At 45.3% G+C, this 12,517-nt stretch overlaps 1 protein-coding gene across 2 annotated transcripts in view; it reads left to right on the forward strand.

Annotated features, from left to right (window-relative positions):
• Nucleotides 1-12,292, forward strand: part of APMAP (adipocyte plasma membrane associated protein) — a 45,160-nt gene extending 32,868 nt beyond the window's left edge. For both annotated transcript variants that reach the window (XM_061625636.1, XM_061625637.1), the window contains exons 7-9: nucleotides 8,031-8,165; nucleotides 8,469-8,661; nucleotides 10,754-12,292. In XM_061625636.1, coding sequence (XP_061481620.1) covers nucleotides 8,031-8,165; nucleotides 8,469-8,661; nucleotides 10,754-10,963 — 538 coding nt within the window. In that variant the 3' untranslated portion in view covers nucleotides 10,964-12,292. The remainder of the gene's footprint in view (nucleotides 1-8,030; nucleotides 8,166-8,468; nucleotides 8,662-10,753) is intronic.
• The last annotated feature ends 225 nt before the right edge of the window (nucleotides 12,293-12,517 follow it).

The raw sequence follows: 12,517 nt of genomic DNA on the forward strand, positions 1-12,517 counted from the left end.
TCCTGCCCTAACCTGAGCACAACAGGACTCTGTCCTCCTGCAGTTTGCAGCAACTGGTATTCAGAAGCATACTGCCTCCAACAATGGAGGTAGAACATAGCCATCAAGGTTAGTAGCCTTGATAATCTTTTAAAACTATCTAAGTTGGTGGCCCTCACTGCCTCCTGTGGGAGTGAATTCCATAGTTTTCACTATGTGCTGCGGGAAGAAATATTGCATGTGTGTGACACTGGAAGGAAATTTGACAGCAAGGATTGGAGCAATAGCAAGTAGCACAGCACAATGACACCAGAGAGCTTGAGTGCCCTGTTCCTATGAGGAACAGGATTCCTAGTATGTACCCTACTGTAGACAAGGAGAATGGGTTTATATGCTATACTTCTGTCTTACCCAGTTGACCTTGCATGCTAAACCAAACAAGGAAATCGCTGCCCATGCAGTGTGATCATAACAGTAGAATTTCTAGAACTAACTGGCACGGTCACAGGTTGCATTAACCCTCCAATTTAATATTAGTAACACAGCAGCTAACACCTAACACATGGTGATGTGGGTAGGATGGGGCTGCAGCTGGAAACATCTGCTCCTGGCTGAAGAACTTTGCAAGCATGTGACCTTCCATGAGAGTGGGAGAGCAAAATGTGTTAAGTGTTCTGTTTTCCTCAGGTAGCCTGCCGTCATGTGGGATATATCGCCATCTAGTGTCCGAAGGCAAGAATGGATCGAAGTCAAGACCTGGGGCATCAAGCTCCTCCCACTCCAGTTCATTCTTGCCTTCGTCCGAGGTGTTTGGATCTTATTTCTATAGCGTTTAGCTAAGTTTGTGATTGAGTGTGTGGGACTGATTGGTTTCCTTTTCCTTTTGTTCCCTTCCCTCGTTTTCCGTTTTGTTCGCCTGGGACGTTTGTTGGGGGGGCTTCCCTTGCCTTTTCCTAAGTTTTTCTTCTTCCCCTCCTCAGCTCCTTTGTTGGGGGATCTGGCAGCTGCCGTTCCCCCGTTGGGCTCAAGTGTCCCTTGCTGGGCGAGCCTTGGCTAGGAGCCACGGCTGCTGCTTCCCTCTCCAGCCTGATCGTCTCCTTGCTACCGCCTTCCATTCCACCTAGGCGGTGGCGGCATTTCCATCAGCGGCCTTGCTGGGAGCCGTGGCTGCGGCTCCCTTTTACAAACTTTACCGCCAGCTTCTGTAAATCCAGGCGGGGGCGGCAGCTTGTGTTCGCTGCTGGAGGCTGCTGCGGCTATTTGTAGCACGCAGCAGGTTGGAGCTCGCTCCTACGGCTCCTTTTAGTAAGTTTGTTGGCAGCTTCTTAACAACCTCAGCCGTTAACAGACTCCCCCACCCGGCTCGCTACTGAGGCTGCGAAGGGATTTCCCCCCGCCCTGCCTCTGAGGCTGTAAGGGGGACCGCAACTCGTTTCCTACAGCTTGCTACTGCAGCGGTTGGGAGCACAAGGAGGCAGCTTTTTTCCTTGTCGGCTGCGATCGCTCTCGCATTACCTTTTTCAAGCCTTCAGGTGATCCTTTCAACCGCCATCGCTTTGTCCCCTTCCTGGCCGCCATTTTGTTTTTGACTTTCCCGCTCTTTCAGCGGGCGCCATTTTGTTTTTGTCATTTTTTCCTGCCTTTTCTGTTCAGGCTATGCTGGCTTCCCTGCTGTGTGACAGTTGAGAGTTATTAGACCATGTTTATAGTTGAGAGTTATTAGACCGTTTTTTATTTTTAACAGTTCAAACGTAAAGAGCATCACAAGGTCCTCCACAGTGAAGTCACCTCCACAGCAACAGCTTTATATTACAGTGCATTGGGGCTGTACATTCTCCCCCACAAGTGGGCGTGTACTGAACTTTCTCCCCACACAACCTCTCTGCACAACAGCTGCACATTGGTACTGTACACTCTCCCCCACTTGAGGATGTGTAAAGAAGTCGACTTGGCTGCACAATTGCTGCACTGTGTATTTGGGACTACATTCTCCCCCACCTGCGGGCGTGTACTGAAGTTCCTCGCCACACTGCACCCCCCACCTCTGTGCGTGTGTTGGTAATAGTTCCTCACCACACCGCACCTCCCACCTTGTGTGTGTGTTGGTGATATATATACCGCATCTCTGTATGTATACAATGGCGGATCAGCAACAAGAGGCACAGTCGTCTGGGACAAAGCAACCCTGCAAGGCCTCGCATCACAAGGCTGCTTAGCAAAAACAACCCAGACTTCACTCCTAGGCTGTGGCTAAAACCAAACACCTATCTAGCCACAGCGCCACCTAGTGAGCACATTATGGTTCAGTTCCGCCTTCCGATGCTGCTGCCCAAGAAAGTTTAACAGCCCTCTTTCATTCGCCAGCTGGATTGTCTGAGGATAACTTTGAGGGTTTTCCTACCCAGCCTGTGGACTGTCACTCTCAACCCACTCTATCAACTATGGCTCATACGTCGCACCACTCTTCTGAGCCCTCTGCAGCTATGCCTAAACAAGGGCAACCACCTGCTTCTTTACTGGGACTGCAGTTCTCCTGAATTCCTTTTGCAGTTGAAGGATGTGTTGAGCTTCTTATCACAAGAGCAGTCGAGAGCCCAAATGACTCCATTACTTCAACACAGTGATCAACGACTTTCCTGTGCTCCAGCTCATTGCAGCTGTAGTGATGTGTTCCCTCTTTCCTCACCTAACCCATTCAATGCCGTCAGGGGCAGGATTGGCGATGAGAATCTCAGTTTCGAGGATACAGTGTGTTCTCTTCAAGCCGAGGGGGATGAGTGGAGCAATGAGGCAGAACTCAAGGACACATCCTGTCGCCTGTTTGATACTGCCGACTATCTTCCCCTCGCTCATAGAGTTCTGGGTATGTTAGGCCTTCAGACCCCACAACCTGAATCTACTGCTTCTCTGGTGAAAGGGGCTAAGGTCCTCAAATCTCCAAGATCAATGGAGCACTACCTTCCTGTGCCAGACCCCATCCACAAACTGGCCACGGAAGAATTGGATCGCCCGCTGCAGGCATGCTGCTTTCCTATCATGGCTAAAAGACTCTATGCATTGTCCCCGGACTTCATGAATTGCCTGAGTGTCCCGGGAATAGACGAGCCGGTCTCTAGTTTGGTTTTGAGGTTCCTCCTTCCGAAACAAGGGGAGTCACAGCTAAAGGACCCGTTTGAACGCCGCATGGACTATGCCCTGCGGAAATATCACAAAGCTACCGTCTTTATTATTCAGGCTTCCGCTGCAGCCTCCCATCTTTTCAAGAGCGTCTATGATGTGGCTGGATGAACTCTTGGATGATCCGAATTCGGATCCAGTAAAGCTCAGAAAGGCCCTGATAAAGTTACATAAGGCTGCAGCATTTGTGGCTGGTGCCACCTTAGATGCCACTCAGATGGGAGTGTGGGCCCTGGCAGCACAGGTGGTCGCTCAGCATACGCTTTGGCTCCGGCACTGGGACGCTGATTCTACGGCCAAGGTCAACTTGTCAAGGGTACCCTTCTCTGGATCATTACTCTTTGGAGAGGAAGCCCTCAAAGCGGTCTTGGTAGGTCCCAAAGAGAGCCGAAGACCAGTCTTGGCCACATCCAAAAGGGAGGATCGTAGGCCGTTCAGACGTTTCACTCCATACCGCTCCTTTCAGCCATTTTGAGGAGCTCGGCCTGGGGGACAGGGCCACAATTATCTATCTTCTGATTTCCATTCCTCCAGAGGGGCCTGGAACAAGCAACACTTCCAGGGCAGAGTCCAGAACTGGGGCAGCCAAGGAGCCCCCACCTCATATGGCAAGGGAGCTCGTCAGCACAGACAATACTGACGCTTTCCCGGTTGGGGGCAGATTGCTATGGTTTGCAAGCCACTGGCTGCGTCTGACAGAGGTCACTGTTGGGCTACTGTGACTTATGTGTTTCTCACAGAAAGAGATACATGAGAGGAAGAGCAAAACCTGAAGCAAACGGGTTAAACAGAGCAGAAGTTGTTGCCAGGCTGCCCAAGGCCAGCAGCTGGTTGACAAGGGCAACCATCTCGATAAAGAGCTGAGCACACGGCCAGTTCTGGTGTGGGGGATTTTGTATGGAGAGAGAACTGTGTTTCATAGAACTTAATGTCAGTAAAAGACTCTTAAAGAATACTTTGCCTGGTCTGGAGCATTTCTAACCGATCTGCATTGACCCCGCTTTATGGATCACACACACACGCTACACGCACACCAACAGTCACTTGGGTCAGAGATCTCGCACGGTTACAAACTGGAATTTTGGCTGACCTCTCTAGACAGATTCGTCCCCTCCTCCCTGCCCAGAGTTCAAGACAGGCGCTGGATCATGTGGGACGCCATAGCTCATCTTCTCGACATAGCTGCAATAGAACCAGTACCATTGGCGGAGAGAGCGCAAGGGGTTTACTCTCTCCTATTTGCAGTTCCCAAACGAGATTTGTCATGGAGGGCTGTGTTAGACCTCAAATTTGTCAACAGTTTCGTGAAATATCGATGATTCAAAATGGAATCCCTGGCTTCCAGGGGACTTTCTGGCTTCCATAGACCTGAAAGAGGCTTACCTCCGTGTCCCTATCTGCCTGGCTCACAGACGTTTCCTGCAGTTTGCCTTCGGCCCCCATCACTTTCAATATCGGGCAATGCCTTTCGGACTCTCGTCGGCCCCGAGAGTCTTCACCAAAGTGCTGCTCACCCTGGTGGCTTCCCTCTGCCTCCAGGGCGTTCATAACTATCACTATCTGGATGATCTGTTGATTCGGGCGGGTTCCAGGGATCTGGCCCGCTCTCACACCCACTGCACCCTCACAGTTCTGTGCACCCACGGTTGGCTTGTCAACCTCGACAAAAGCCAGCTTCAGCCAACTCAGCGACTGCAACATTTGGGCGCAATTTTAGACACCACACAGGCCATGGCCTTTTTATCACCAGATCGGATTACAACCATCAGAGAGATAGATGGCTTTGCAGCTGGCATGTCGATCGAGCGCAGACATAATGCTTCTGGCAAGGGCTCTGGGGATGTTTGTCTCAACCATCCACATCGTACCATGGGCTCGGCACCACACTCGACCCTTACAGTGAGCTTTACTCCCTTTCCAACAGGACAGTTCCACATCCAACCACTGCACAATCCACCTGGATCCATCTTTGCGGGCCTCCTTCCATTGGTGGGCGACAGTGAAAAACCTCAACAAGGGAACCCCATTCCGAGATCCAGACAGAACTGTAATAACAGATGCCAGTCTGTCCAGATGGGGGGCCCACTGCAATTTCCAATTTGTTCAGGGTGTCTGGTCTGGCACAGAAGCGAGTCAGAATATCAACTGGCTGGAACTGAGAGCAGTCCATCTGGTCCTTCGGCATTTTCAACCTATATTCCTTCTGGGCCATGTACTGATTCGAACGGACAATACCTGTGTGAAATCACATCTGAACAGGCAAGGGGGAACCAGATCACAGTTCCTCCAGACAGAAGCATCTCAACTCTTCGACTGGGCCGAAATACATCTAATGTCACTGAGGGCAGAACATCTCAGCGGGGGTTTGAACGTTACAGCCGACTGGCTCAGCAGACAACAAGTGATACCAGGAGAATGGAAACTTCACCCCATGGTGTTCAGCCTTCTCCAACGGCGGTTCGGCATCCTCTGAATGGACCTGTTTGTCTCCAGTCACAATTACCAGCTACCTTGCTACTTCTCCAGGTATCTGGACACCAATGCGGAATCTGTAGATGCATTGCTGACACCGTGGCCAACAGGCCTCCTATATGCCTTTCCCCCAATACCGCTATTGAGCAGGACCTTGAGGAAACTATGATGCGAAAGGGCCCGTCTGGTCCTGATAGCCCCGTACTGGCCTCACCGGCCGTGGTTCTCTGATCTGCTCTCCCTGTCAGTGATGGAATCTTGGAGGTTGCCACTCAGGCCAGATCTCCTCTCTCAGGGTCCGATATGGCATCCGGATCCCGAATGGCTCAATCTGACAGCGTGGTGTTTGAAAGGGGACACTTGATTAGTTCCGGACTTTCTCAGGAGGTTGTGGACACAATCCTAACGTCTTGAAAACAGTCAACCTCTCGTATCTACCAGAGCACTTGGTTTGCCTTCTGTAACTGGTGTGACTCTCAGAACGTCCAACCATCTCAGGCTAATGTTCAGCAGGTGCTGCAATTTCTACATAGAGGTCTGAAAATGGGACTTAAACCTAACACCTTGCGTCGCCACGCTGCCACCATATCCTCTATTCTCTCCATCACATCTCCTACTGTTCCTATGGGCTCACACCCACTCATCAAACATTTTTTGAAGGGAGCTGCCCTACTATTGCCGGCAGTCTGTCACCGTTTTCCTTCGTGGAGTTTATCGAAGGTCCTGCAAGTCCTTCTGAGCCCCTTCAATCTGTGCCATTACATCTTTTGTCTTTCAAAGTCCTGTTCCTCATGGCGATCACCTCAGCTAGAAGAGTTTCAGAGTTGGGGGCACTGTGCTTGACCCGCCATCTCTGTATTTTCCATAAGGACTCAGTGGTATGCGTCTAGATCCCTCCTTCCATCCCAAGGTCGATTCGGCGTTCCACTGTAACCAGGACATTGTTCTTCCCTCGTTCTGTCCGAATCCTGTCCATCCACTGGAGAAGGCCTGGCACTCGCTAGATGTCTGGAGGGCCCTCAATCATAGAATCATAGAGTTGGAAGGGGCCTTGTAGGCCATCGAGTCCAACCCCCTGCTCACAGCAGGAAATCCACAGCTAGAGCATCTCCTGCAGATAGCTGTCCAGCCTCTGCTTGAAGACATCCAGCGAAGGGGATCCCACCACCTCCCTAGGCAGTCGGTTCTCAAGACCTACCTGTCTCAAACCCAGGACATAGGATCAACAGATTCACTGTTTGTATCCTTTCATCCTCATACTCTGGGGAAAAAGGTGGTCAGTTCTACGTTATCTTGTTGGTTGCGTGCCTGCATTGCATTGGCCTATGAGTCACTTCAGCTGCCAGTGCCTCGTAAGATAACGACACACTCAACTAGGTCAGCAGCCACTACAGCTGCTTTCGCAACCAACGCTCCTCTTGCTGAGATTTGCAGAGCGACTGTATGGTCTACTCCAGATTCCCTTATAAGGCATTACAAGATAGACCGTTACGCTTCTGCCGATGCCTCCTTTGGGAGGCATGTTTTACAACAAGTTCTTTATGACAATTAATCAAGGGGCGGTCCCTCCCTATTGGGGGCTGCTTTGGTACAACCCACATGATGGCAGGCTACCTGAGAAAAATGGACCATTGGTCTCACCTGAAGGGTGATTTTCTCAGGTAGACTGCCGTCATGGCCCTCCCTGTTGGAGGCTATTTGGGTTTTTCGTAGTTTTCAAATTCTCTCTTCAGAGTTATACTATTTAAAATATTTAGCCAAGTCAAGACCCTTTGGGAACTGTTAAAATGCATGTAATCTTTGGGGTATTATTTGGGTCAATGCTTCCTTGCCGGTAGGCCCGTTGGCCTTTTTTGTCTTCTCAGATATATCTCACTTCGGTTTCATCATGAATGAACTGGAGTGGGAGGGGCTTGATGCCCCAGGTCTTGACTTTGATTCGTTCTTGCCTTCGGGTGCTAGATGGCGCTATATACCACATGACGGCAGTCTACCTGAGAAAATCACCCTTCAGGTGAGACCAATGGTCCATTTTCTGACTTATTTTTAAAATAAGTGGTATCCACATTTTTCACCAAGATCCAGGACTGCAGAGTAAGGGGTGTATCTGTTATTTCTATTAATTTTCTTTAGTAGGGTGCACAATTTAAGGTATCCAGTAGCCACTGAACAACTGGGCCTGGCAGTTGTGTTGATGAAGTGTTTAGAAAGTTGGCCTCTCTTTATCTGGTTCCTACATTGTGCAACTCTGCTCTTTATGAACAAATAGGCAGAATGTGATGCCTAATAGCTGCTGTTCTGAATTTGACGTTTTTATAATTGGGAAAGTTGGATAGTCGAAAATGCCAATGATCATACTGTGGCCTTCACCATTAATGCCTCTGTAATTGTTTTGCCTTTAGCTTACTTGAATATGACACAGTCACAAAGGAAGTGAAAGTCTTAATGGAAGGGCTCAGGTTTGCAAATGGCATCCAGCTCTCACCTGCTGAAGACTTTGTGTTGGTGGCTGAAACAACTATGGCAAGAATACGGAGGTATGTAAGATGCTTGCTGAGGTTGCTGGACATTAAATATTTTGTACAGATGTTACTAGCTGAGCTCAAAACATTTGGCTATCTTTTAAAAAATATGCTTGATTCAAGGTTTATTGATTATCCTTGCTCTGCAAGTGACCTCATTGCTTTTACTGTGCAAAGAGCATACTCGTTTGCTCTGAAGTATTCTGCCTACTGTTGATGTTGATCTTTTCCAGGGAAGCACTAACTGTTGGTTTGTTCCCATGGCTCCTTGACACGTGCTATGATCTGTGTAAGATGTTATGCTTTCTAACTTTTCAGATATTATGTATCCGGCCTAATGAAAGGTGGAGAAGACATGTTTGTAGAAAATATGCCTGGCTTTCCAGATAACATACGGTTAAGCAGTACTGGCGGTTATTGGATTGCTATGTCAGCTGTTCGGTCCAGTTCTAGATTTTCTATGATGGATTTCTTATCTGAAAAACCATGGATTAAAAGGATAATATTTAAGGTAAAACAAGCAAAATTTGCTTCTTATGAACACGGTATGCTTTCTTAAGGAAATTCCACTTTTTATATCTAGGCTTCTTTTGTGTAGGTGGTCTGTCTAAGCAATGATATCTTGATGATAGATCATGTAATTTAAACTTTTGCCTTTAGAGCCAATTTGTTCAATATTTTATTTTAAAATACTAATATACTGTTATGTAACTTTAAAGTTGACAATGAGGACATTGAAATTGTCAAGGAATATCAATACCTTGGCACAGTCATTAACCAAAATGAAGACAATAGTCAAGAAATCAGAAGAAGGCTAGGACTTGGGAGGGCAGCTAGGAGAGAACTAGAAAAGGTCCTCAAATGCAAAGATGTATCACTGCACACTAAAGTCAGGATCATTCAGACCATGGTATTCCCAGTCTCTATGTATGGATGTGAAAGTTGGACAGTGAAAAAAGTGGATAAGAGAAAAACCAGCTCATTTGAAATGTGGTGTTGGAGGAGAGCTTTGCGCATACCATGGACTGTGAAAAAGACAAATAATTGGGTGTTAGAACAAATTAAACCAGAACTGTCATTAGAGGCTATATCATACTTTGGACACATAGAAGATACGATTCACTAGAAAAGACCATAATGCTGTGAAGAACAGAAGGGAGTACAAAAAGAAGAAGGCCAAACAAGAGATGGATTGATTCCATAAAGGAAGCCACAGACCTGAACTTACAAGATCTGAACAGGATCAGACAGATGCTCATGACAGATGCTCTTGAGGTCACTGATTCATAGGGTCACCAGAAGTCGTAATCAACTTGAAGGCACATAACAACAACAACCCATAATATTTCTCAAAGTGGTTCACAATAATAGATTTATAGATAGATCATATTGCCCTCACAATGATAGAGCCAGGATATCAGGCACTATCAATCAAATGATGGAATTTTGTGGTTCTTTGCTCTGCTACCTCAAACATGGTGGCATGATTGAGGAAGTTCTGGGGGGATCAGATTTTTTCAGAGTCCTCAGTCCAGCGGATGTTCCTGCTGCCACTACTGCTGCTGCTCTGGGCAGATGGCAACAACTACTTCCAGCCCTTAGGATACCTGGAGGCAATTGCTGTTGGACACACTGGGGCCTGTGATCTGTAAAGTCCCCAACCTGTTTGCTGCTAGTGGCAAAGAGAAGTCCTGGTGGATTTCATAGCTAAGGAGAAAATTCTGGGGATTTTGTGGTAGAGAAGAATGCTAGGCTTGTGATTATTTGTTTCCTGAAGCACTTCTGTTGCCTGTTTGCTATTTTACAGGGCTACTGCTTACTCATTTCAGATTTAAAGTGCTTTTACTCAACTTTTTGTAATGACTTGATGGTTTGAAACTAGTGCAACAAATCACTGTTTTCACAGTTTCACAACAACAATTTAGAAAATTGCTCCTGTTTGGGGGATTTCTTTCCGATACTGCTCACACATTCACTATCACCCTAGTACAGGCAACTCTGTGACAAATTCCAGATGGGTAGGTAGCCATGCTAGCTGAATAAATTATACTTCATGTCCATTACTCTCCAAATACCCTGTGAACTAAATGCCTTTTGATTAATATCCTCTGACATCAGCCATAATGTTCTCCCATGATGCATTTGATTATGCAGTTGACACATTGGGAAAAGTCCCAGCTAGCCACATCTGAAATAAACATCTGTCCAAGTGAACCTGAAATATTGTTACACTTGGACTGAATTGTGCCCAAACTAACACTTCCTATTGATTTAGTGCATCCTTCTCCACCTGGATGCCCTTCAGATGTTTTGTATTACACTCAGCGTGCCAAGTGGAAAGGATGAGTGGAGTTGTAGTCCAAAACAGCTGGAGGGTACCAGGTTGGGGTAGGCTGACTTAGTGGAAGAGGCTTAAGCGTAACCTTAACTCTGCCTCTGGAATACATTGTGCTTCAAACTGCTTACCTTTGGCTGGATGATGCTCTTTGAACATTCAGATGTTTAAAATCTGTGTTGGTGAACATATTTTAACATTGTTACTTCATCATGTTTGTAATACGTATGACTGAGGCAGTTATCCATAACATTATTTTCTTTTTCAGCTGCTCAGTCAAGAAACTGTGATAAAATTTGTGCCCAAGTACAGCCTTGTTGTAGAACTAAGCGATACTGGATCCTACAGAAGAAGCTTCCATGATCCTAATGGAATGGTGGCAACGTACATAAGTGAAGCACATGAACATAATGGACATCTCTATTTGGGTTCCTTCCGGTCTCCCTTTATTTGCAGACTGAATCTTGAAGACGTCTAACTGTTTGAGCGAAAGCAGTACCATTGTTGTCTTGAATTTCTCTAGAAGGGCAAAAGAGGGTTAGTCACCAATTTTGGCCAAGAAAGAAGAATTAAATCACAATCAGTCATGACAATTTTGGCCAAGAAAGAAGAATTAAATCACAATCAGTCATGAGCACTGTAGGCACTATGTAAATTGCAGGGTACAGAGTTTGACAGCTTCTTACGTTAAGCATGCTATAAAACTGGTGGACACAATCTATTATCTTGTGCAACTTCCATTCAGATTGGTAGGCCTTGTGTAGAAGTTATTCCTGGTGCATTGCCCACAGTCTTTGGTATCTTTACTTACTTTTAAATAAGGTAAATACAAAATTACCTCATGAACATGAAAGTTGCTACATCTAATAATGTTCCTTAGAAGCTGCTTCTACTACTGAAAAACATTGTACATAGATATGTCTGGTGAGCTTCTGTACTTCAGATACTATACATCATTGGACTTCTAAGTTGCCAGTCTTAAATGATGTCTTGCATGCGTTTATTTCCAACTTGGATGCCTTTATAGCCATGTTTTTCTAAGCATGTGTTATAAAAAAATCATATAATTTATAGATCTATTGATAAACAAATCAACTACAGGTATAATTCTATTTTCGGTCAGAGTTCTTTTCTGCATGGATAATTTTAAAGATATGAGCTCACTCCTGCGTGGCTCTCTAAATCTGAAAATGTCCCCTCAGAATTATAAATAGATACAATTAACCTCGACAGAGCTTGTTCCAGAGTTTAATTTTGCCTCTGAGCAAATTATTTGATCATTAGTACAATTTTTTCAGGCATAGGAATGCTTTCATATCATTAAAATGCAATGTGGGAAACAGCCTTTAAGCTCTTTTTAAAAAGTGTATACCTGACTGATATATGGTATTGTGTTAATTAAAGCTATCAATGGAGGCCTTTATTTCTCTTCTGGCATTGACCAAAAGTTGGCACTCATCTACTCCTAAACACAAATTGTTCAACTGTATGTTAATTGTATGACTGAAATAACTTTTTAAAGCACATAAGCAACTGAACTTTTGCTACTTAAAAGTATATTTTATGGTTTTAACACATAAAGTTATGTGTTTTTATTATTTGTGGATAGTTCAATTTTTTTTAAAGGTGCAAAGATTTGCTCAGAAAAATTTAAATATGTGTAAGGTTTTTAAGACTGAGTAAAACAAACCAATTCTTGGCAGGTTTACTGAGTTAATGCTAGGCAGCATTTAAAAGAACAGGAACAAATTTACGCTTTATTATAAATTGTCTACCAAACAAAAAATTAAAACAAATTGTTTAAGAACTGTAGTTTAGTATCTTATTTGATAATTTTATCTTTTGCCTTTCCAATTTTTAAAATAAAAATGGTTATTCAGCTTACAGGATATTTATGAACGTAAAATTAAACATACTCAATAAAAAGACAAAATAAGAACAAAACTAAAAAGTGGCAGTTAGCAAATAAAACTCAAAGCTTAACTTTAACAATAGTTAAACCACTGCACTGAATGAAAATACCTAGGCAAAT

The sequence above is a fragment of the Rhineura floridana genome, chromosome 4 (assembly GCF_030035675.1).
Source record: "Rhineura floridana isolate rRhiFlo1 chromosome 4, rRhiFlo1.hap2, whole genome shotgun sequence".
Classification (NCBI taxonomy): domain Eukaryota; kingdom Metazoa; phylum Chordata; class Lepidosauria; order Squamata; family Rhineuridae; genus Rhineura; species Rhineura floridana.